Source organism: Panthera uncia, chromosome B4, assembly GCF_023721935.1.
Source record: "Panthera uncia isolate 11264 chromosome B4, Puncia_PCG_1.0, whole genome shotgun sequence".
Lineage (NCBI taxonomy): Eukaryota > Metazoa > Chordata > Mammalia > Carnivora > Felidae > Panthera > Panthera uncia.
The window spans coordinates 4,551,426-4,578,581 of record NC_064809.1 but is presented as its reverse complement, the minus strand read 5'-3'; the positions used below and the strand labels follow the sequence as shown (position 1 = coordinate 4,578,581).

The window sequence follows — 27,156 nt, the reverse complement described above, 5'->3', positions numbered from 1 at the left end:
TGTTCACTATAAGTTACAGAAATACCACAGATGGCTACTACGCCCACAAGAATTTGCAAGCTTAAATCAAATACGAGGGCTTTGGTAGTTTTCTAAGCTAAATATAAGGCAGAAGTTTGTTTGTATTTTGACAAGGAACACAAGGGAAAATGGTTACAGGGAGAAAGAGGATATCAAAAAGGCTTCGCAGAAGAATCAACATTTGAGTAATACTGAAGCTGAATCTGAGAAACAGCAATTAGCAAAGCACACAAGAGCTTTTTGGGGCCTTTTTGGGCAAAGGGAACAGCACACGTTAAGGGGGAGTGAAACGAATCATATTCGAGAAACTGTAGGTACAATAGTTCCTTATCTTTGCGTATCAGAAGAAATAAGGAAGGGCCTTCCAGAGCAACCCTTAAAGAGAATGGACTTGATCTTGAATACGTAAGGTGGCAGCTGTCAGCTATGGAATTGTAAGTAACAAGAAGGATGAACTGGAAGAACGCAAGACTGGTCAGAAAGACCAGTTAGGAGGAAGCTCACTATTGCTTCCAATAGATGGTAAGGGGCTAACGCAATAGCAGCGAAGTCAGAAGCAGACTAGAAAGAGGGTTCAATGACGAAACCGGTAGACTGTTCCTTTTCCTCCCTGTGCCGGTTCAGTTCAGTGTCTACCAAGGTTGCTGACATTGGGAAAATACAATTCCACTAATAATAATTAGAAATAGATGCTGAAAGATCTTAAGGCATTTAAAGCAAATATTTCCTAAAAAATTATTTGTGAAAGATTAAAACACAGTAAGCCTTTTATTACTCTTAAAGCTGTTTTTTTTTTTTTTTTCTGACAGCCTCTTTAGAGGAGCTAGATAACTTAAGAACTAGTTTTCCTTGTCACTGCAGAAAAAGTAACAATGAAGACAATGGTATGATTCTTGATAAACCACTAGAAGAGGTACCGTATTTAGGTTAAACCAACTGACATCTGAAATAATTATAATCCATACGACTAAACAAGTTGTACAGGTTTATAAGGTTTTATAGGGTTTCATAGGGAAAATCGAGACCCTCATATCATATGTATCCATTGATCACACTTTCTAAAAACACTGCTCTCAGTTCTGTCAGATACTACGTGGTTCTTAAGATCATCAGTGGGAACTGTGCTGAGAAGCAGCAATTAGGATTTCTCAGAAGATTATTTTTAATCGAATGCAAATATTCATTACAAAGTAGTAATCATGGTGGCACTTAAAATATTCAGTAAGTACTTCCTTAAGACAAGTGTTGAGGAGAGCACAAAACCAAAGTTACTCATTTCTCTAGAATCAACCAAACTGACCCCAGAATGAATTTGATGTTTGAAAGCTGGAAAGAAAAATAGCTCTTAGGAATTTTAAATAGGTCAACTGGAAAAATACTTCTTCCAATCAGATGGCAAGATTCTTTCCAGTACAAGCTGTAATCAGTTTTACAGTAATGCTATTTTTTCCCAAGTCAATAACAAGCACCTATTTGTTTTGAATACTCATGGAAAAAGAGAACCCAATAAACAAATTGTGCCCAGAAATCATGTAAGCCAGTGCCAACTTTTAAAAATCTTGGAAAGACATGCAGTCATCTTTCACAGGGGTCAGACTCCAAATGTAATAGCTATTTTAGATCCTTGTGGGAAAAAATGTTTGATTTCATGAAGCAAAAAGGTTATAAGTGGCCTTTTCAGAAAATACTAAAAGTACAGTCCATTTGAAAAGGTACTAACAGCTGAAATAAGAACTCCATCTTCTTAGTAATTTGTGTCCGATCCCTTTTCTACACATCCAAACAATGCTTAAAACATAAAATAAACATGAAGGAACAAGCTTGGTGTATTAAACCATGTTTTCTATTAATCCCATTGGGATTATTCCTTGGCCTCTAACATCCGTACTTCCTTTCCTACCTTTTGGTGTGGTTGTGAACAATGTGAATTATTTTTACACTGAACTAGTTTTGGTCTAAACAAAACATAACTACAATTATAAAGTTGATGTTCAAAAAGAGAAAAAGTTCGTTAATTCACTCTTAAACCAAATTATGTTTTCAAAGATTATGATTTGTGTCATTGCCCTCCTCTATCATGGCATGTAATTAAGAGCTAAGTTGAATTATAAGTAGTGGAAAGGTAGCTCAATGAACATTTTCATAAAATGTACCGGACAACGTAAGTGAGATAATTCTTCCAATTAAAGGGGAAAACCACAAAAATGTAAAGATACTGGTTTATAATAAGGTAGATATTTAGGGGTTTACAATGAAAAACAACCAAAATGAGTTAGCAAAGTAATGTTTTTAAAAAGCTAGCAAAATAGAAGGACTAAAGATAGGAATATAGCCGACTAGGTCACTGACATTAGCAATAAGAAGACTTGAGGCCTGGGGCACCTAAAATATGAAAAAGTATGACTGAAAACTGTGATGCCCCCGAAGCTGCTATGGAAAATTAGCCCCCATGTGGTAAAACAAGAAAAGAATGCAGCAGTTCTGAAGGACATTGGTCCCACACACAGCAGTGCAACGTCGGTAAATGACTCAGCCTAGTTACAGACTACTTACAAACTCCTGAAATTTAAAATTTGAATCTATTAATGAATGCCAAGGGTACCATGGATGTAGAAAGAATGATGAAAACTATTCTCTGTAGTTAACATTTGTTGATGTTTGGGATGCTGAACTACTCAGGTTCTCAATTTCTTGGCAAATTGGGCAAGACATAATGACAGATATTATTAAAACAATTCATTTACTTGGGTCAATGATCTGATGTACTGGACTGTCTGGACTGCTTAGCATCTTCGCTATTAGGAAATGATCTCTTTCGCTTCATAAAGGTGCTGCAGGAGCTGAAACTTAAGTAGACTATATCCCTTACCCTACTGGGGTTTTCTCAACTTTGTTATCTGTTGAGCCCCAAATAATAGATACACCTTGGATCCTCTCTAGTCTAGAACAACACTGAGCATCTAGAAGCCAGCACACACACATTTCAGGTATCAAAACGTCCTACACCAATACTCAAACTATCACATAGTGTCTTTATAAGATTCAATTCCAATATCCTTATCAGGTTGCCTTGCCCCAGCAGGGAATTCAGGGGAGAGGGCACAGGGGATAACAGCGGCAAGTAACGGTGAGGGAAGAGAACAATCTCTAAAAGCATACATATTTAGAAATCTAGGACTTTGGAAAACAGTTTGGCAATTTCTTAAAAAGTTAAACACAGGGGCAGTTGGGTGGCCCAGTTGGTTGAGCTTCCCACTTCGGCTCAGGTCATGATCTCACAGTTCATGGGTTCCAGCCCCACGTCGGGCTCTGTGCTGACAGCGCGGAGCCTGGAGCCTGCTTCAGATTCTGTGTCTCCCTCTCTCTCTGCCCCTCCCCTGCTCACACTCTGTCTCTCTCTGCCTCTTAAAAATAAACGTAAAAAAATTTTTAAGAAAAAAAGTGGTCATTTGATGTGGGAGCAAATAGCCTTGGGAGCTATTGTGGGCATCCTTTTATTTTTAGCAACTACATAAACAGTAATAATGACAATCCTAGATGATAAAGAACTGGCTCAACTACTTGTTTATATGTCCTAATTTAGTTTAAAACATGTTTGGAAAAACAGTCTATCCAAAAAGTTACATCTCCTTAAAGGGAGCAGGAATCCTTAGATCTGAGTTTGTACAATGGCTGGCCTGGCTTAAGACTGTACCTTTAGCCCTGGATATCATTCTACAGATTCATCAATTTTACTGGACAATCACAATTTAAAGAGTAAGTCCCATCACTACTGGTAGATCATAGGCATGGTGTTATCTTTCTACCAACGGAGAGCATGACTTCACATCTGTTAAAAGGAAAATGTTATAAAATCCTTAAAAGGATCATATGGATTTACATTCCTGCCATACAAGTGATGTACAGTGTTCAGTAGATTCTCCCAAGGCCCCGAAGAGCAGCAATAGAATTATTTAAATGTTATTTATATCCAATAATTGTAGTATTTGCAAAGAAGAGCTCCTTAAACGTGGTTACATGAGTGATAGTAATTATTTTGTTGGTTGATGTTACTAATACGTCTCTTTAGAGATATTCTGTGGAGGAAGCGTGGCAAACAACATTAAATTAGGAGTTAGCAAATACAGGACAAACTTTTTCCAGTATCTAGCTGTGAAATTTCACAGAGCTTCACATGTCTCATGTATAAAAGAAGTTGTGCTAAATGCTAAGGCTCTCTCTTTCAGTACTAAAATGGGAGTCAGTTTTGTTTGTTCGCTTGTTTGTTTTGATAACAGCAGCAAGAAATTTACTGAATGCTTATTATGTACATATAAACATAGAAGTTTATATGAGTTCTGTGCATTGACTCAATCCTTAGAGCAACTTTATAAGGCAGGTCCTATTTCTACTTCCACTTTACAGATGAAGAGGCTGACGGCATGCATCGATGAAGCGGCCCAAGGCCTCAAAGTGGTCAGCGGCAGAACCAGGATTTACACCCAGCTAGTCCAGCTCGACCACGCCGTGAAAAACCATACTACACCGCCTCTACAAGAGCTGACAACAGAGCTAACTGCTAAATACTCTTTGATACACAGTAAATAAGTGATAGTTCTGGTGTTTCCTGCAAAAAATACAATGATACCTAATATTCTTGGAATATTTGCTAGGTCTAGGTACGTTCTAATGCTTGACATGAATTATGTCATATGATTTTCACAACCTTATGAGACAGATACTATGAAGTAAGATTTAAAGAGATTAAGTTCTCAAGAGCCGGAGTCTGAACCCAGGAAAAAAGCCTTACTATAAAGCCTAAACTCTTTAAAAACTAAAATTTTATTTGGTTGTGGGTCTCAGTCTAAAAGAATGTACATTCCCAGAGGAAACGATGAATTGAATCAAAGGCGAAGCCAGAACAGACTCAGCGTCAGGGAAACTAGATCAAGAAAGCAGGCCGTCTTCCAAGCTCTGAATCCTATGGCAGGGCCCAGGGCTGTCTGTGGACAAGACCCGTTTCCTACTACCCAGAGCAAAGAGAGGATGTAAGGGGAGGAAGGATTTGAGAGGCCCGCTGTAAAACCTACACAGAAGCTTACACCCTACTGGATTCCAGCTGTTTCTACTCTTCCTCCTAATCATCTCTCCCCTGCCATGGCCTATAGCAGTCATCACACATATGATATGTTCCCCCAGAAGTACTATTTAGCAGGGGCAAATCATCTTCATAATCCTTTATTTAACGTGGCACAGACTTAAAACCAGTAGCCATCCATTTCTCCTAGTTCTGTGCATCCTAGCCATTTCTATTGCCCAGGGCATCCTCTAATCTACCTGTTTCTTGGTTGGTGGGCTACCATTAATAATTAGCAATAGGTGTGGCTGGAAATGAGCTCCAGGCCCGTGGGCTGATTTTTTTTTTTTTTTTAATTTTTTTTTCAACTTTTTATTTATTTTTGGGACAGAGAGAGACATAGCATGAACGGGGGAGTGGCAGAGAGAGAGGGAGACACAGAATCGGAAACAGGCTCCAGGCTCCGAGCCATCAGCCCAGAGCCTGACGCGGGGCTCGAACTCACGGACCGCGAGATCGTGACCTGGCTGAAGTCGGACGCTTAACCGACTGCGCCACCCAGGCGCCCCCCGTGGGCTGATTAAGGTGGGTCCCATCAACAGCAGTGTTCACCCATGTGTACATGTGTGCTAACACACGCACACGCACACTCACCCCCACCCCCAACGCGTGGTGACGAGTTTCACTTTAAATTGCTGACCACACATTTCATGTAGGTCTTTACTCTGCCCAGCAATTACATTTCCCTTGTCACTTCCTCTCCTCCTCTTGGAAAGAACTACTTCAAACCTTTCCCTCTTCACTCTTCCAATACTCCCTCCCCACCCCCATCTCACTTTCAGCTTACGACTCTGACTCTGCATCGTATAACATTATATCCTGCACACTTACACTGTCCAATTTACCAACATACCATAAACTTTTTCTTCTCTTTTGTTACAATGTATAAGCTGTATTAACTAATTCCAAACCTTCCGTTTATACACTGGGTTATATCTGCTCTTCTCTACTCTGAAAAGCAGCCAGAGACAAAACACATCCACTTCAAAAAAACAACAATTAATTATGAAATATAAATAGGTACAATGTAACAATCTGAAGATAAAAATTGCCAGAGGAAGATCCTTTCTGAATAAGAGAACATAGGCAGTGTAATGATGTTGTCTTGAGGAAAAGCAGTAGTGTAATTAATGGATTTGTGAATTGAATTAGCTATTCATTTTCAGAGAGCAATATTTTTACTTGAGGGACCCACTAACAGATAAACTACCATCATTCGGACTTGGGTATTTTGCAGGCATTAACTCTACAATGAAGTATTGTTGTCAATGATAAAAAGTTGTGCTTTCAAATGAAAATTAGAATTTTTGAAAACTGTATCCATCGTTGTGAACATGACATCTCAACCCTTAAAAGCTTTTCAGGTGAGACCAGTGATTATATAAATGACTATGATTTTTTTGATAGCATGTGACAATATGTCAGTATGTATCAACCTTTGGAAGATCTGCTTAACTCAGTACACGAGTATTTTCCAAACGACAAACACATAATGTCTCAAAATCATGGCTGAGTAAAACAGATCTAAAGACTGTTAATATAACAGAATGAAAAGTTCATTGATACAATTTCAGATTCAAACTGCAGCCAAACATTAAGACACTGCCACTTGTCAAGTTTTGGTGTATTATCAAAGAATACCCATAATTGTCTGAAAAGGCTATTAAAGGACTCGTGCATTTTTGAACTAAAAACCTGTGTCAGGGAAGATTTTCTTTATGTACTCATATACTTCATTCTCTATATACTTCATCTTTATATATTGCAAGCAGCAGATATAAGAATCCTGCTCTTTTGTTAGGCTTGATACTAGAAATTTATGAAACTTATGAAAAAAACTCGACACTTCTCACTAATATTGTTTTTGAAACTCTTTCCTTTAAAAAATATGTTGTTTATGCAAACATAATGGGTCTGTTTTAAAACATTTAACAAAGTAATAATTTTTAATAAATATAATCCACATCAACAAAAGCTCTCTGGTATCCTCAATAATTTTACACTTGATCTTAGCCAAAAGGCCGAGAAGCGATGGTATCCTCAATAATTTTAAAGAAAGTACAGAAGTCCTAATGCCACAAGAATGAGAATGGCTGCCCTAGAAAAAACCTGCACACGTACAGAAAGAAAATGCAGACCCGAAAAAGAAACGTGTATCTTATATGAGATAACACATAAAACTCTGTCTGAATTATGGAAAAAGACTTAAAACGATTATAGTTAATGATATTTCACTGTGTAAAAGTATCATAATGTATTTAATTTCCTATCACTGTTTTTTCTCAATTTTTTACCATAAAGATGCGTTGTGACGTACTTTTTTACACATATACCCACATATACGGTACAATAACTTTAAGATAAATTCCTATATGTATAATTCTCGGTTTAAATATATGCACTATTCAAATTTTGTTTGGCACAAAAACAGACACATAGACCAATGGAATAGAATAGAAACCCCAGAACTAGACCCACAAACGTATGGCCAACTAATCTTTGACAAAGCAGGAAAGAACATCCAATGAAAAAAGACAGTCTCTTTAACAAATGGTGCTGGGAGAACTGGACAGCAACATGCAGAAGAATGAAACTAGACCACTTTCTGACACCATTCACAAAAATAAACTCAAAATGGATAAAGGACCTGAATGTGAGACAGGAAACCATCAAAACCCTAGAGGAGAAAGCAGGAAAAGACCTCTCTGACCTCAGCTGTAGCAATCTCTTACTCGACACATCCCCAAAGGCAAGGGAATTAAAAGCAAAAATGAATTACTGGGAACTTATGAAGATAAAAAGCTTCTGCACAGCAAAGGAAACAACCAACAAAACTAAAAGGCAACCAACGGAATGGGAAAAGATATTTGCAAATGACATATCGGACAAAGGGCTAGTATCCAAAATCTATAAAGAGCTCACCAAATTCCACACCCGAAAAACAAATAACCCAGTGAAGAAATGGGCAGAAAACATGAATAGACACTTCTCTAAAGAAGACATCCGGATGGCCAACAGGCACATGAAAAGATGCTCAACGTCGCTCCTCATCAGGGAAACACAAATCAAAACCACACTCAGATATCACCTCACACTGGTCAGAGTGGCCAAAATGAACAAATCAGGAGACTACAGATGCTGGAGAGGATGTGGAGAAACGAGAACCCTCTTGCACTGTTGGTGGGAATGCAAACTGGTGCAGCCACTCTGGAAAACAGTGTGGAGGTTCCTCAGAAAACTAAAAATAGACCTACCCTATGACCCAGCAATAGCACTGCTAGGAATTGACCCAAGGGATACAGGAGTACTGATGCATAGGGGGACTTGTACCCCAATGTTTATAGCAGCACTCTCAACAATAGCCAAATTGTGGAAAGAGCCTAAATGTCCATCAACTGATGAATGGATAAAGAAATTGTGGTTTATATACACAATGGAGTACTACATGGCAATGAGAAAGAACGAAATATGGCCCTTTGTAGCAACGTGGATGGAACTGGAGAGTGTGATGCTAAGTGAAATAAGCCATACAGAGAAAGACAGATACCATATGTTTTCACTCTTATGTGGATCCTGAGAAACTTAACAGAAACCCATGGGGGAGAGGAAGGAAAAAAAAAAAAAAAAGAGGTTAGAGTGGGAGAGAGCCAAAGCATAAGAGACTCTTCAAAACTGAGAACAAACTGAGGGTTGATGGGGGGTGGGAGGGAGGGGAGGGTGGGTGATGGGTATTGAGGAGGGCACCTTTTGGGATGAGCACTGGGTGTTGTATGGAAACCAATTTGACAATAAATTTCATATATTGAAAAAATAAATAAAAAATAAAATTTTGTTGTATCTGCTAAATTTCTTGTCCAACATACATGTAATGGGAGTACCAGGAGGAGAGAAAGGAGCAGAAAAGATATTTGAAGAAATGACTGAAAACTTCTCAAATTTACTAAAAAAACAATAACCTACACATCCAGAAAACACAGTGAACTCCAAGGAAGATACATTCAAAGAGACCCACAGATAAAATCACAATAAAAATGGTCAAACATAGGAGAAAATCTTGAAAGGAGCAAGAGAAAAATGACTTGCTACTTACAAGGGAATCCCAGCAAGATTAATGGCTGACCTATCAGCAGAAACCATAAACCAGAAAGCAGTGAGACGTCATATTCAAAGTGCTCAAAGAGAAAGACTATCAACAAAGAATCCCAATTCCATCAAAACTAGCTTTCAAATATGAAGGTGAAATTAAGACATTATCTAGATAAACAAAAACTGAGAAAACGTGTTGTCTGTAGACCTGTCTTACATACCAAAAGGAAGTATTCAGGCTAAAAGCAAGTGAGTCTAGATGGTCATTTGAATCTACCCAAAAAGACAAAGAGCACAAATAAAATCAGTCTAAATGAAAAAAAAAAAAAATCAGTAAATAAATTAAAATGCCATTAATTAGAAAACATTCACTTAATGCAAAAGAAAGCAATAAAGGCCAAATAGAGAAACCAAGGTCAGGCATAAAACAAAATGCAAAATAGCAGGCATAAATCAAACTATATTAATAGAGAACATTAAATGTGAGTGGAGTAAATCTCCCAATAGTAAGACAGAGATTGTTAGCCTGGATTTAAAAGAAATAAATATAATCCAACTATATACCATTGACTCTTGAACAATGTGGGGGTTAGGAGCACATCATGAACCATCCCCCATGTGGTCAAAAATCCATGTATAACTTTTGACTCCTGCAAAACTTTACTAATAGCGTTTTGTTTACCAGAAGCCTTAAGTATAACATAAATAGTAGGTCAGCACATATTTTGTATGTTATATGGAGTATATACTGTATTCTTACTATAAAATAAGCTTGGGAAAAGAAAATATTAAGAAAATCATAAGGAAAAGAAAACAGATTTACAATACTGTAAAAAATCCACTTATAAGTGGACCCATGCAGCTCAAAACCACATTGTTCAAGGATCAACTGTACCATCCATAGGAGACATACTTTAGCTTTAAAGATACAAATAGCTTGAAAGTAAAAAGAAACTATGCGAACAGCAAACCACAAGCTAGGCTGGTTATATTAATATCAGACAAAATAGAATCTAAAACAAAACAAAAAAACAGTTACCAAAGGTAAGGGAGTCATTTTATAATGATGAAAGGATCGATCCATCAGGGAAGTAAAACATTACAAATATATATGCACCTAATAACAAAATAAAATACAGATAGCAAAAACTGACCGAAAAGAAGGGAAAAACAGCCAATTCAACAACAGCAGCTTCAATACCTCATCTTCAATAATGGCAGAATAACTAGAAGATCAACAAGGAAATTAAAACTTGAACAACTCTATAAACCAACTAGATCTAACTGCCATCTCTAGACACTACAGCCAAAAGAATATACATTTTCAAATCCACATGAAAAGCATTCTCCTTGAAAGACTATATTCTAGGGCATAAAATAAAAATATATTTAAAAGGACATAAATAATAAAAATATGTCCTCAACCACAAAATTGGCAATCAACAGCAGGAAAAAAATTGGGAAACTAACAAATATGTGGAAATTAAACAATGCACTCATAAATAATCAATGGGTCAAAGAAGAAAGCAATGGGAAATCACAAAATAATTCCATATTAATAATAATGCAGACACAAAATATCAAAACTTATAGGATCCAATTAAAGTAGTGCTTAGGGGGGAATTTATAGTTATAACTATCTATATTAAGAAAAAGTGTCAAATAAATAATTTTCCATCTTAAGACACTGGATAAAGAGGGGCAGAATAAACGTAAAGCAAACAAAAGGACAGAAATAATAAAGGCTAAAGTAGAAATTAATGACACAGAGAAGAGAAAAACAGTAGAAAAAAAATCAATGAAGCCAAAAGCTGGTCCTTTGGAAAGATCAACAAAATGGACAAATTTCTAGGTAGACAGACCAAGACAATAAGAAGACTCAAATTACTAGAAATGGAAATAAAAGAGGAGGCATTACCACTTATCTTACAAAAATAAAAAGGACTATAAAAGGATATCATGAATAACTGTATGCCAACAAATTAAATAGTGTAAATGAAATGAGCAAATTCTTAAAAGACACAAATTACTGAAAGTGACTTAAGAAGAAGTACATCTAGAACAAGGGAAGAGACTGAATTAGCAATTAAAAAAAAAAAAAAAAAAAAATCTGCAAAGAAAAGTCCAGGTCCGGATGGCTTTATCCCTGGATCCTACCAAACATTTAAAGAATTAATACCAATTTTTCACTAACTTTTCCAAAAAACTGCAGGGTTTTTTTCCAAAAAGAGCAGGGAACACCATCCAACTCATGAGACCAGTATTACCTGATACCAAAACCAGACAAAGACACCAGAAGAAAACTACAGACCAATATCTCTTGTGAATATAGACGTAAAAATCCTCAATAAAATATTAGCAAACCAATAAAACAGTACTGAATCCAACAGTATAAAATTACACACCATGACCAAATAGGATTTATACCAGGAAGGCAAAGTTGTTTTAACACCTAAAAATTAATGTAACACATCACATCAATACATTAAAAAATAGACCAAAGTGGGGGTTGGGGAGAGAGAGAGAACATTTGACAAAGATCTAAAACCCTTTCAAGATGAAATCACTTAAAAAACTAGGAGTAGAAGGGAACTTCCTCAGTCTGATAAAGGGCATCTACAAAACCCCACAGCTAACATTTTAGTTAAAGGTGAAAGACTGCATGCTTTGCCCCTGAGATCAGCAACTAGATAAGGATTTTTCCAGTCTCAGTGATCCTGCTCAACAGTGTACTGGAGGTTACAGTGAGAGCCATTAGGAAAGAGAAAGAATTAAGGTATCCAGGTTGGAAAAAAAGAAATATAACTATTTATATTCGCTGATGACATAACCTTGTATGTAGAAAATCCTAAAGAATTCACCAAGAAACTTTTAGAATGCATGCAGGAACAGTGCAGGATACAAAATCTACCTACAAAAATCAAGTGTACTTTTATACTCTTGAAATTAAGAAACAAATTCCATTTACAATAGCATCCAAAAGAAAATATATTTACAAATAAATTAAGCAAGTAGTACAAAAGTTATACTCTGAAAATTATAAAATACTGCAGAAAGAAGTTAAAGATCTAAATAGTTGGGAAAACATTCCTTGTTCATAGACTGGAACACTGAACATTGCTAAAATGGCAATACCCCCCAAAACTGATCTACAGATTCAATGTAATCCCTATCAGAATCTCAGCTGACTTCTTTGCAAAAATTGACAAGCTTGTCCTAAAACTCATATGGAGTTACAAGAGACCCAGAATAGCTGAAACAATCATGAAAAAGGAAGAACAAAGTAGGACTCGTATGTCTTGATTTCAAAACTTACCATAAAGTAGTGATAATCAATAAGCTGTGGTGCTGGCAGAAGGATATACACACACATCAAGGGAATAAAATTGAAAGTCGAAAAATAAACTAAGACACCTACGGTCAACTGGTTTTTCATAAGGTGCCAAGCCCATTTGATGGGGAAAGGACAGTTTTTTCAACAAATGAGGCTGGGACAACCAGACAGCCACAGGAAAAAGAAATAGTACCCTTACTTTACACGATATATAAAAATTAACTCTCACAGATCAAAGACCTAAGTATCAGAGCTTAAACTAGAAAACATAGGGGCAAACCTTCACAACCTCCAATTCAGCAAAGGAATCTTAGATGTGATGCCAAAAGAAAAGGCAACAAATATAGATAAATTGGACTTGATCAAAATTAAAAACTTATGTTCTTCAAAGGACATCAGGAAACTGAACAGACAACCCCCAGAATAAGAGAAAATATTTACAAATCATGTATCTGATAAAGGACTTGAGCCTAGAGTAAAGAACTCTTAAAACTCAATAATGAAAAAAAGGACAAATAACCCAATTAAAAAACGGGCAAAGGATGGGCCACCAAAAATGGCCACATGATTCTGTTCATATGAAATGTCCAAAACAGGGCAATACAGAGACAGAAAGTGGATCAGAGCTTGGGATAGAGTGGGGAGGAGTTTGGGGGAGGGGAATAATAACGGAAGGAGATGGGGTTTCTTTTCGATATTAAAATAAAATGTTCTAAAATGGACTATGGTGATGGTTACACATATCTGAATACATAGAAAAACACTGCACACTTTAAATGGGTAAAATTGTATGGTATGTGAACACTGTTTTTAAAAAACCCAGTAATACTTTCACTTTTCTTGTATGTTGTTTTTCAAATTACTGTAGAGTGACCTTACCTACAGAAAGTTTTACATTTACATAGGCTTATACATCAGTCTTCTTCCTTATGATTTCTGGATCTGATGTCAGCTTAAATAGTTGTTTCTTGCTCCACTATTAATTGATATTACCCTGTCATATTTTATGTATTCTTGGAAATGTCTTACACCCTTTCTGGAAAACGGAATTTGGATTAGTTACTTCACTCCCTAGTTTTTCTCCAAGGCTCTGCTAACTTCATTCCTATCCTCATGCTGCCTGTGCCATCGTCCTTTACTCAGACCTCATTCCCACCCTCACACGGAAAAATGGAAGCCTGCGGGGAAGGATCTCAAATTCCTGCTCACAACCGACCCCATTCCCCAAACTTACCTAAAAGTATACCACCCGTAGCTTTTAGCCAGGCGAAATTCTTTACCCTTAACTTGAATTCCATCCTTTTCTGCCTCGTTGGCTAATCATCTCTCTTCTCCTGTCTCTTCCACTTCTCCCTCTACCTACTACCCAAGGATAACAAGTTTATCCCTTAAGAGTCTCCTGCACAAACGGTTGCCTCCCTATTTCTTCAAAGTGTAATCCACACTCAGGATTTCTCGTTTTCCAATCTCATTGCCAGCTATCAGATTCAAACACCCCTCACCTTTCATTTAGGCTACTGCAGACTGACTTCCGACCAGTCACCATCTGTACCTGAGATTTTTAATTTGGTATCCATAGTCGTGGTGAAAGGGACCACAAATTTGAAATTTTATGTGTATCAGCACTTTTCAGAAGTAGTTTTTATAAGACTTAAAAGAGTGTCATGACTCCCAAATGCTACTTATTTTTCTCAATGAAGATGCAATGACATTTTACAATGCAAGTACCATGTCCTTGGCTTGTCTTTCAGGATTTCCCCATCACCTTGGATAAAACCCAAACTCTCATGCATACAAGGCTCCTTCGTGATGTGGTTCTTTAGGATAATCTCTCATCACTATCCTGAAATCCTCCCCGTTACACAATTAGCACCTAGTCAGAGCCAGCTAGGTGTGATATCTAGAGCTCCTGTCCATTTGCCTCAGGACCTTTCAGCACGCTTCTCCTCTACATGAAATCACCCATTTACACCTCTCTAACCTGGTCCTTCAAGACTCAGGGATTTCAACAGGAAATCATTTCTTGTTCTTTTCATAAGTGTTCCTTTTATCTGCATCTGTGGCATCCGGTTAGACCTCTACAGTGACTTTTATCACAATTATTAATTTATCTTTCTTTTCTATAAAATTATAAACTTTTGAGTAAGCATAGTATTTTCCATACCCATATTTCTAGTGTCTGGCATTCACATGTTTCTTGAAAAATCACACCTCATTCTCTTCTCAACCCATTGCAAACATTGTAAATTCAATATTTCAACTAGTCTATGGAAATGATCGAAGATAATATGCTCTTCTCATTACCAGATTTAATGGTCTTTTTGTTCCTTATCTAACTTAAACTTTTCAATCCTTCCTTATCACTAATATGTGACATAGCATCCTCCTCCTTGAGGAGTATCTCCTCCTTGAAATCCTTTCTTCACTGGGCCTCTGAGGGACTGTTCTTGGTTCTTTTCTTACTTCACCAGCTGCCCCCAGTATCCTCTTTACCCTGACCTTTAAATGTTGGGAGGCCCAAAAGAGTTAGTCTTGAAATTATTTATTTATATTCATAATCTAGATGACTTCCCAGTTCCATGATTTCAGGTCTATTTGTTGACAACTCTCAAATTTATATCTGGTTCCACAGGTGGGTTTGCTTTATGAAATGTCACTGAGCTAAATAAATGCTTAACATTTGTGCACTCTTTAATTCAAGAGTTATAGTTCAACAAAAGGTTAAGAAAAAGCAAAAAAGAGAGCAATGAGAATATCAAATCACTGTGTTGTATACCTGAACCAAATATAACACTGTACATTAATCATACTTCAATTTAAGAAAGAGAAAAAAAATTGTGATGAACTCTTGCCTTCTCCTGTCAACGCCACAGTTAATCCATCTGCAAATCCTGTCAGCTCTATTTTCTAAATTTTTTTTTATTATGTTTCTTTATTTTTGAGAGGCAGAGAGAGACAGAGCGCGAGTGGGACAGGGGCAGAGAGAGAGGGAGACACAGAATCCGAAGCAGACTCCAGGCTCTGAGCTGTCAGCACAGAGCCCGACGCGGGGCTCGAACTCACGAACCACAAGATCATGACCTGAGCCGAAGTCGGACGCTCAACTGACTGAGCCACCCAGGTGCCCCCGTCAGCTCTATTTTCAAACACATCCCAAATATGAGTATTTTTCATGTCTCCCACTTTGATACGATGTCTCAACTACAATACCCTCTGCTTCTAGGTCCCTGCTTCTCTCGCCACGTAAGTCAGAGTGGTCCTTTTAGAATATAGATCACATCATCTGTTCCTGCTTCCCAACTCACTAATTCAAATTTGAGGTCCCTTCAAGGGTAGGTATCCCAGGTACTGCATGATCTGGCCCCCGCCTCGTCTCTGACCTCTTCCTCTGCGCTTCTTCCCCTTGTTTCCTCCACCGGGTCTTGGCTTCTCTGCAGATCCTTAAAGACACCAAATGGGATTCTACTGCAAGGCCTTTGCACTTGCCGTCTCTCCCTCCAAATACTCACTTGCCTTATTCCTTAATGTCTTCGGATCTCAAATGTCATCATCATGGGAGCTTTTCCTTTTGCTCTTTTAAAAATAGCAACACTGGGGCACCTGGGTGGTGCAGTCAGTTAAGGGTATGGCTCTTGATTTCAGCTCAGGTCATGATCTCAGGATTCGTGAGTTCAAGACCCCATCAGTCTCTGTGCTGACAGCACGGAGCCTGCTTGGGAATGTCTCTCCCTCTCTCTGCCCCTCCCCTGCCCACTCACTCTCTCTCTCAAAAATAAATCAACAACAACAACAAAAGCAACACTACCCTCTCCTGATCTCTATCCCCTTTACCATGCCTTAATTCTCTTCACAGTACGACCACCTGATACTGTATATATTTGATGATAGTCTTTCTCACCCAATTTAAGCTTCATGAGAGGAGACACTTCATCTATTTTATTCAGCAGAATTCCCAGTATCTACAACGCCTGGACGGTGCCCAACAGTATAAATGAATGAATGCAGAAGGAATCTAACGCTGCCTCTGTTGGATATTTCCGAAATTCTATGTTCCTTAACTAGTCTTTGCACCTCTCAGGCTGAAATGACTCCTCTTGCTCTTCTAACACTCCTTAAATAGAGGCTGTAATCACTACCGAGATTTCACGAAGGTGTGAGACCACAAGTACTGTAAACCACAAAACAATAAAAATGTTTCTAATGAAAAAAACCCCTAGGTCTCTGCAGAGTAACTTAGCGATGGGCTTATAGGGATGTCTGGGTGGCTCAGTTGGAGGAGCCTCGCTGGTTTCGGCTCGGGTCACGACCTTGTGGTTTGCGGGTATGAGCCCCGCGCTGGGCTCTGCAATCACTGCGTCAGAGCCTGCTTGAGGTCCTCTATCCCGCGCACCCTGTCTCTCAAAATTAAGTAAATGTCAAAAAAAAAAAAATTAAAAACAGAACAAAACATCCCAATGGGTTTATAAATGCCTTGTCGATGAAAGGTGTCCTATGTCTCAAACAGGGAGCAGCACCTTCAGGCGCAAGCAGAATGTCAATTACGCAAGGGACTGTGGTCTATCCCAAGCAGTATGTGAGACGGACCACAGGGCCTTTGGAAACGACGCGCAGAGGCGGAATTGTTACTTTAAAAACCAGCCGGCAGTTAACACAGATCGAGGGCGCTCGGGGTAGAGGCGCGGCGCACGCCCCTTCCGCGCCTTCTCTCTACATTTTACAACTGCTAGGAAGTGGGTCCCAGCGGAATCCCCATTTCACAGCTGAGGACGCGGGCCTAGAGACGAAAGGTCCAACAGCCGGCAACCGGCACCTGCCACCTCCAACGCCGTGGCGGGAGGGCAAGGTGTTCAGTACTCGTGTCCGCCGCCCCTCTCCCAGACGCAGCCTTCGGAGGCCCTCAGGGGCCACCCTTTCCAGACACACGACACAGAATGGGGAGCGTGGGACGACAGGCAAAGCCAGCGACCATCCGCTGGGACCTGTTCCGCCGGGAGGCTGGAGCCGCCGCGGGCTGTGCTCGGTTCGCCGACAGGCGTCCGCAAGGCGTCTCCCTCGAACGCTCGCTTTCAGCCCCAGTTTCGCGCCCGTTGCAAGTCGCGCGGCTCCTCCGGTGGCGACCCCTCCCCCTTCCCGAGGCCCGCAGGCTCCCGGGCGGTCGGCCTCCGGGGTGGCGTTGAGCACCCGCCCCCGCTGCAGCCCCCGGCCCGCGGAGAGCCCACCTCCTCCGCCGGCCCGCACCGCCCCCGCCCCCGCCCCCGCCCTGGAGGGAGGGGCGGGGCAGGGGGAAGTGGGCAGCGCGCGCCGGGCCAGAGGAAGGGCAGGAGGGGAGGGAGCAGGAGGGGGGTGATGGGGGAGGAGGAGGACTGCAGCCCGCGCCCCGCCTGAGGACCAGGAGGAGGAAGAGGAGGTGAGTAAAGAGCCCGCGCCCCCGCCGGGGGAGGGGGGGGGAGGAGGAGGAGGAGGAGGAGGGTCAGCAGCGCGCGCCCCGCCTGAGGACCAGGAGGACGCGGAGGAGAAGAAGGGGGTTGAGCAGTGCCCCTCTCCGCGTCCCTCCCCCCCCCCCCCCGTGCTCGGACCGGACGCCCGGGTCCCCGGTCGCTGCGGCTTCCAGCGCTTACCGGCCGTCGGGCCCCGGCCTGGGGGTGTCGGCCGAAGGTCCCGCGGCGCCGTCCGCGTTGAGCCCGGAGGCCCGGCGGCTTCGCCTCCGCGGCCGGGGCTGCTTCTGGGCAGCCTGCTCGGGCTCCATGGCGCGGAGGGGGGTGGGGCGGTGGCCGGGTGCCCGGGGGACCCGCTGGGTCGGGCACCGCGCCCGACCACTGCTGCCCGGAGAGCAGTTCCTGTCAGGAGGGCGCCGCCACCGCCGCCGCCATCTTCCGGGGTTTGAAAATGGCGGCCGTGCGGCGCCCAGCCAATCGGGGGGCAGCGGACGGTTGCTAGGAAACGTGAAGTCCCGCCCTTTTGGCGCTTAAATGGAACGGGGCCAGGCAGGATGGTGAAGGGGTCAGTCCTGCAGATTCCTGGATGGCCTTGGATTTAGTTCAGACCCAATGGCGAAATCCCCAAGGCCCGTTACCTGTTTCAGTGTTCATTAGGACTTAAGCCACAGGCCACGGCAGATTGGAAGCACTTTAGATCTTTCTTAGTATTGGGGGAGAAGAGGGATCGAGAGTAAGGACCCAAACTGATGTGGCGTTATTGGTCGCATACGCGCTAAATTATTCATGTGAGATAAATCCCCAGTTACCAAAGGTGATGGAAATGTGTTCTCAGGGCTGTCTCTAGGAAACCACTAAGACCGAATTATGAGCCGTCCTGTCTCCCAATAGGGAGAGGCATTTTCTCTTTAGCAAAAGAGAGTGAAGGTGCCTTCATCCTCTAAGTGTATGAAGGCGGCAAAAAGCTCAGCATCCAATAAAGGATCTCCTTAAATAAAAAAGACGGCTGTTAAATAGCACATTCTTTGATTTTAAATATTGCTTTTTATGTATCAAAGTCTTTAAAAAATAACTTCTTCCGGGTTATTATAGATTAGTCCGTTAAACGTTGGACTTTGGCTCAGGTCATGATCTCAGGGTTAGTGAGTTCAAGCCCCCCATTGGGGCTCTGTGCTGACAGCTGGGAGCCTGGAGCCTGCTTCGGTTTCTGTGTCTCCCACTCTCTCTGCCCCTCTCCTGCTCGTGCTCTGTCTCTGTCTCTGTCTCTCTCAAAAATAAATAAACATTAAAAATAACTTCTCCTTTGATACTATGATTCCGTTTCTGGGAATCTGTCCTAAGGAATAAAATTATACATACATGAAAGGGTAGAATATGCCAGCTGGGAATATGACATTAGGATTATTTTGAGCTGTGGGCACTTGAAGAACACCAGATACAAGAAGGACATTCTGATCTCCACTTTTCTTCCTAAAAACTGGAGATAAAACTTCCATGTGAGCAGCTGCTGTCCCTGTGCCAGGAAGAAAGGAATCTTCTCATCACCAGAGATTGGGAGGACAGGTGTACAGAGAATTCTGTACAAACAGCACTTGTTAGAATAACTGTTATCTTCCCTTGGCCTCCTCATGTATTTTAGCTACTTTTGCACGATTGCCTCTCTTCATCTGACCTACTATATGAGCACTAAGGTTTTGCCACTTCGTTGGATCGTCTTTTTCCTGTTGGGATTGGGGAGCTCCCATGTACATGTGAAAATTTATTTGCTTTTCCCCTGTTAATCTGTGTTCTGTCATTTTAACTCTCATGCCCAGCCCGACACACTGAGAGGGTAGAATTGAAATTTTGTTTTCCCTGCAATGTGAAGATATTAATGGCATTGATGTTTATAATATCAGAAAAAGTGAAGGTAGTCTAAATAAATAATGATGGGGAAATGGTTAATTATAGTTGACCCACTGGAAAGAATATTTTGTTGTTGTTTTTTTTTAATGTTTATTCATTTATTTTGAGAGAGAGAGAGCGAGCAGGGGAGGGGCAGAGAGAGAAGGAGAGAGAGAATCCCAAGCAAGCTCCCTGCTGTCAACACAGAGACCAACATGGGGTTGATCCCACGAACTGTGAGATCATGACCTGAGCTAGTCAGACACTCAACTGACTGAGCCACCCAGGTGCCCTGTGGAAAAAATATTTTCAGTCAACAAAAATGAACTATGAAGTGTATAATAGGATAAGTATACTGTAATTTTTAAATAAAAACATGGACTATAGAGGTATAATCAGTACATCCTGAGTCATGAATTATAAGAGATTTAATGGAGGAAGAAGATGAAATCAATGCATTAAGATATCTCTAGGTAGTCAGAGTATGAGTATTAAGTTATTATTATTTTTACTTTCTTGTGTTTTATAATTTTTTAAATCACGAGATGCTGAACTTGAATTACATTTATACCACAAGGAAAAATTCTTGTGTTATAAGAATCATGTTGTGATATTTTACTTTATCCTACCCTACCCAAAATTAAAAAAGAAAATATTGCTTTGCGGCAGTTAGAGTAAAACAGTACAGAAATGCTGTGTAAAGAGCTTTGTTTTTTTAAAGCTTATTTACTTAAGCGGGGCTTAACAACAGGCTCGAACTCACGACCCCGAGATCAAGAGCCTCATTCCTCCAACTGAGCGAGCCAGGCACGCTGAAGTAGCTGGTTTCCACCCAAACAGCGATTTACAAACATTCTCTTGTGGGATGTTCTCAAATCATTTCAACGACTAGTATACTAATACAAATTAGGACCCAAATCAAGAATTCTAAAACCTATTCTCTTATTTTCTCTAAAGAAATCAAACTCTCTTTTTGTAAACCTGGTTACCAAGTGATACATATCATGCTTGTTTCAGCAACCAGCAGGGTCACACAGTGTGTACTAGCTGGTGTATAAGTGGGGTTGTAGAGGAAGAATCCCGAGAATTCATCCTGTCACTTCTGACAGTCTGCTTGACCACTCTGTGCCGTGGATTTACTTCTGTTCTTCCAGCGAGTCCTCAGACTCGTGTCTTAAAGCTATTAAGGCTGTGCTTTCTTAAACTGCCAATGAGGAGGTTACTTTACGGTAAACTTGCTTTACGAAGAAAAGTTTCGCCAATCTCACCGGACCAGCAGAAGAGTATTTATTGGCACAACAGGGCAGACTATTTGAAATCAGGTTTGTTGTGTCTTAAAATCTATCATGTGTGTTTGTGTGTACGTGAAGTGAAAGTTGTTCATTTTTTGCATCTATCTGTCATCATTTGCTATATTGGTTTGCTTTTAGATATGTCAATGAGAAAAACCGTAAAATTGGAAACTGGAGTGCTAGCTGGAGGGTTTAAGAAGAATGAAACTTGGGAGGCACCTGAGTGGCTCAGTCAGTTAGGCATCTGACTCTCGATTTCAGGTCAGGTCATGATCTCACAGTTCGTGGGCTCAAGCCCCACGTTGGGTTCTGCGCTGACAGCGTGGAGCCTGCTTAGGATTCTCTCTCTTCCTCTCTCTCTCTCTGCCTCTCTCCTGCTCACATTCTCTTTTACTCTCTCTAAATGAATAAATAAACTTAAAAAAAAAAAAAAAGAAGAAGAAGAAGAATGAAACTTGGAGGGAAAAATGTGTAGCCAGGAAAAGCATTACTAATTAAAAGTAGATTGGGGCTAATTTCTTTCATGCTTAGACTATCTTAAGAAGATGCCACTGAAGTTTTAAACTACTGAATTATGTTAGCAATGGGAGAGGAGGATGGAGGGGGAACAAGGTAGGCATGTGGGTACCACGGGGGAGGGAATGACAATGGAAAGTGACTTTGGCTGTGGCCACCAGGGCCGCCAATGGAGAATTAGCAAAGATAACTTCAGAAAGGTCAGTGTATCAATGAGAATTATTTCTCAGAGCTGAAGAATTTTTGTTTAACAAGAATTTCTCACTTAGAAGGTTTCTTCTTCTCAGTTTCTTAGCAGGCAAATTGACTGGCCTATATTAAAAAATACTTAAGGGAGGAACTTTGTAAAGAAAGGAAATCCTAACCATAAACATACACTTTTATACTTGCAAGTTTTCTTTCACTCTCTCTCAGGACCTAAGGACAGCCACGCCTGTGTCAGTGAGGGTTCTACCAGAGAAACAGAGCTAGTAATAAATACGTTTATGTATATGTTTATAGAAAAACGGAGATTTATACAGAGAGAGGTTTAAGTATATGTTTATATGTATACAAGGTAATGGAGTCGCATGTTATGTATCTGTGGAGATGTATTTCATGGAATGGTTTATGTCATTGTGGACACTATAAAATCTGAAGTTAGTAGGGCAGACTGGCAGGCTGGCAACTCTTGGGTAGGAGCTGAAGTTGATAGTGCTGTTTTGCTTTTAAGGCCTTCCCACTGATTAAGTGAGACCCACCCACATTATCAAGGGTAATATTTACATAAAGTCAACTGATTGTCAGTGTTAGCGGTATCTACAAAATGACTTCATAGCAATACATGGATTGGTGATTGATTGAATAAGCACCACGGGCTATCCAAGTTGACACATGAAACTAACCATCACAGCAGAAGACTTCTCCAGACTTGAACTTCCGATTATTATTAGTTGAAGAAACTTTATTCTTTTAAGATTTAGTCTTCTAAGGAATAAAGGAATTACTAAAATAAAAGGAAAAAAAAGGATATGTTTCTTAAATTACATTACAAATGAGATTTTTCTAATTTTGTTCTAATTGCAAATCTTAAGTTAATCATAGCTCTAAGTGAGGTTGAGTATTAAAAACAAAAAATTAGGGGTGCCTGAGTGGCTCAGTCATTTAGGTGTCCAACTCTTGGTTTCAGTTCAGGTTATGATCTCACAGTTTGTGGGTTCGAGCCCCGCATCAGGCTTTGCACTGACAGTGTGGAGCCTGCTTGGGATTCTGTCTCCCTCTCTCTGCCCCTCCCCTACTCATTCATATTCTCTCTCTCTCCCCCCCTCTCTCTCTCCCCCCTCTCTCTCCTTCTCTCTCAAAATAAATAAACATTAAAAAAAATGAAAAAAAATGTAAAAAATTAAACATACCGAATGTGTCAATGGCCAGAAATGAGATACTCAGATCTTCTGATTTTCCCTTACCTTGTCTCAAACTAAAAATATCAGGGGCCAAGGGGAGAAATCTGACACAGCAACAAAATAAACAAGATTCTGATTTTATAAAATGGAACAGACTTACTCTTTGTCTTTATTACATGGAATGATCAGAACCCTAAAAATTTGGGGGATTATAGGCAGGTAGAGACAGACAGGATTGGTTTCATGAAGATCAAATTCTGTAACACGTAGAACTCATAAATTCAGGAGAAAACTGCTGGAGAGCACATGATTAAGGGAGCTCCCCAGGCAGAATCAACAGATACAAGGTGTGGAAGGAGTTTGAGTGATTTGTTGGGGTGATTAAATGGGGAGGTACATTTGGAGCAGGGGTGTCAGTTGGCCTCTTCCCCCTCCTCTGCATGTGGAGTACACTTGCCCACAGGCTAATGCAGTGGGGATCCAGGAGCTGGACATACGGAGTAGTGCCTCAGGAAGCTGAATATTCCAGGGAGGATGGGGAACACTAAACCAGAAGAGAGATACCAGCCACTCCGACTGGCGGTACATTCCAACCCTCCCCCTTTATAACTAGAAGCAGGCTGTAGAAAATAGCACAGGCTGGAAAACAGAAGTCTAAGACAAAACTGTGTAAAAGACAAAACAGTGATTGTTAAAAGATTTAAGGAAAACCTTCACAATGAGACAGACCTCAAAATCCTAAAGGGGGAAGAATTAGGACACAAGGAAAGAGAGTAAATAAAGCAAACAGAAGAAGACTTCAAAGGGAAAGGTGAAATGCCAATTCAGCCATGAAAAAAAAACACACACTAAAATTCTGGTCATTTAAAATATAAAGTAAACCAAAAGACATATCAATAGCAAGACCAACACAGATGAAAAGCAAATTAACTGGCCAAAAGTTGTAGCTGAGGAATTTTCCAAGAATATAATGCAGAGAGCCAAGAAAAGGAAAGCATGAAAGAAGTCAAAAGTCAAAAGGGCAGAATTAAAAATTTCAACTTACATCCAACAACAGTTCCAGGAGAGAGAACAGGCAATAAGGAGAGGAGAAAACAAATAAATAAATAAAAAGCTCAGACCCAAGAAAGAATATGACCTGATGATTAGAAGAGTCCTCCAGGTATGGAACGAGGTGATTTAAAGATTGCATATAGATACATCATGGAAATGTTCATGTTAGAAGAAATAAAGAGAAAAATCATAAAAGCTCTCAGAGAAAAATAGGCTATCTCCAAGGAACAAAGATTCAGAGCAGTGCAATATTTTTCATTGGAAAGAAGGAATAATGGTCAGTATCCTCAGAGTTTTGAGGAAATAAAATTTGGAGCCTAAAATCTCATATTCAAACAAATTGTTACTTAAGGGTGGGGAAAAATGAACACATTTTTGGATATGCAAGAAGCTATCAAATGTACTACTTGCAAAATTGAAAGAATTACTTGCATGTATAATCCAGCAACATGACTAACAAATCCAATAAGAAGGAATAAATGGGATACAGGAAGCAGTAGTGTGTGAAGAAGGCAGTACAATTTCTATTTATGCCTAAATAATTGTTGATGGCTAATGTAAAATATTTATTTTAATGACGCTAAAATTCCAAATATTATCAATTTTGGAAACAGTGGGGGTGAGGATGGGCATTAAAAAGGGAAGATTTGGGGTCCCTGGGTGGATCAGTGGTTGAGCATCTGACTTCAGCTTAGGTCATGATCTTGCGGTTTGTGAGTTCGAGCCCCACATTGGGCTCTGTGCTGACAGCTCAGAGCCTGAAGCCTGCTTCGGATTCTGTATCTCCCTCTTTTCTCTCTGCCCCTCCCCTGTTCACACTCTGTCTCTCTCTCCCTTTCTCTCTCAATAAACATTAAAAAATATTAAAAATAAAAGGAGGAAGATTGAAAATATGTGTGTGTGTGTGTGTGTGTGTGTGTGTGTGCATGTTTTGGGGGCAATTTATTTCTAAAAGACTAAAATATGTAAGATTAAAGTATATACATTAATGTATATAATTAAATTTGCATATTAAATTTTAAAGTAATAGAAGTACTGGAAAATGTGTTACAACTTACAAACCATGAGCGAAAAATTTGTGGTACAAAGAAAATTTAATCAGTCTTTCAAATTGGAGGAAAGTAATAAACAACATAGTCAGTGGAAAACATAAAATAAGACAAGAGTATACCCATGCATATTGTAATCACAGAAATGTGAATATGCTACATTTTCCCAACGAAAGACAGAGACTCTCACCATTTTTAAAAGAGGTGCATCCACAGCAAGTTTAAAAAGAAGCGATTGGAGTTCCGGCTCCAGTAACAGGATGTGACAAGTTATCGTGACCACTTTGACCACTAAGTAAAAGAAAACTTGCCCAAATAAAGCACAAAGGAGCATACTGAAAGCACCGATGAATAAGATAGTAAAGAATCAGTAGGCCATTTCTTACGAAATGAGAGAGGTGAGTGGAAGCCAGAAATCCCCTTTGTGTTACAGGTGTTTGCCAAACGGGGACACTTCATTCTTCATGGACTCAATGGGCACACGAGGGAGAGCGACCAATGCCCAGGGCCCAATCCAAGACTGTTTCATAGGAGACCCTTCTCCATAAAGTTCAACTCCCCAAATACGTTTAGAATAAGGGTAAACGCACCCCAGCTTCTCAACACCCAAGGGAGACAAGGTGATTTTCCCTGGTGTTGAGCAGAGCAGGGTATTGGGAAGGATTTTATAGCCACAAGCTGGCCTTAGATTACAAAGTAACCCCAAGTTGCTTCCCTTGGATAGTCTGAAAACTAAAACTCGAGTGAATCAATTTAAACAGATGATACCCCCTACATGACTTGAAGAAGGAAATGCAAATCCTCTGGAGAAACGTGTCCATCCCAGACCTCAAAGACTTCAAATAAGTTTTCAAAGAAAACCAGAAGCTCACAGTCAAAAGCAAGCACACAAGGAAAAAAGGCCACTTGTGGTAAGAATCAGAAAAAATAACTGACATGGGCGCCTGGGTGGCTCAGTCGGTTAAGCATCCGACTTCGGCTCAGGTCATGATCTCACGGTTTGTGAGTTCAAGCCCCGCATCGGGCTCTGTGCTGATGGCTCGGAGCCTGGAGCCTGCTTCAGATTCTGTGTCTCCCTCTCTCTCTGGCCATTCCCCTCTCGAGCTCTGTCTCTCTCAGAAATAGATAAACATTTAAAAGAAAAGAAAAAAGAAAAAATAACTGACAAAGGAAAGAGACCTGCAAAGATGTTTGTTTTGTCGAATAATCATGCAGATTAGGAAAAATCTACAGTGACTGTGTCTAAACAAATAGAAGACAAGATGGAAAATATCATCACAAAATAGTCAATTACCCAAAAAAAAGTTGGATGCAGCAGATTTGCAAAAAAAAATTCTAGAACAATAATTAAAATTGAAAACTCAGCGTGTGGCCTTAAAAAAAAGATTAGGGAAAGCCAGAGAAAGACAGTGGATGAACAGGAGGATAGCTGGAGAAATTAAGCAGGATGTGGCAGAGAGATACAAAGTGACTGAAAATAGGAGATATTAAGAGATGTATAAGCCACCGTAAAAAACGTCTAATGAGGGGCGCCTGGGTGGCTCGGTCAGTTAAGCTTCCGACTTCGGCTCAGGTGATGATCTCACGGTCCGTGAGTTCAAGCCCCGCGTCAGGCTCTGTGCTGACCGCTCAGAGCCTGGAGCCTGTTTCAGATTCTGTGTCTCCCTCTCTCTCTGCCCTTCCCCTGTTCATGCCCTGTCTCTCTCTGTCTCAAAAATAAATAAACGTTAAAAAAATTAAAAAAAAAAAAAAACGTCTAATGAAAAGAAGAGGAAGGAGAAAATGGAAAGAAAGCCATATTCAAAAAGATAACGAGAACTCTCTAAAACTTAAGAAAGACATGAATTGACAAATCATTAAGCCCAACAGATCGAAAGTAGGACAAATAAAGAAATCAACATAAAGACACATGATGGTAAAACTAAAGCAACCAAAGACAGAGATAAAAACTCAAACCCAGCCAGAGAGACTTTCAAAGGAATAACATT

The 27,156-nt window shown here is 40.2% G+C and overlaps 1 protein-coding gene across 1 annotated transcript in view; it reads right to left on the bottom strand.

The window, feature by feature from the left end:
• The window catches only part of NET1 (neuroepithelial cell transforming 1), a 60,987-nt gene extending 42,541 nt beyond the window's left edge, over positions 1-18,446 (bottom strand). Inside the window, exon 1 of the mRNA XM_049624555.1 lies at positions 18,176-18,446. Within this exon, the coding sequence (XP_049480512.1) occupies positions 18,176-18,303 (128 nt within the window). The 5' untranslated portion in view covers positions 18,304-18,446. The remainder of the gene's footprint in view (positions 1-18,175) is intronic.
• Between the last annotated feature and the right edge of the window lie 8,710 nt (positions 18,447-27,156).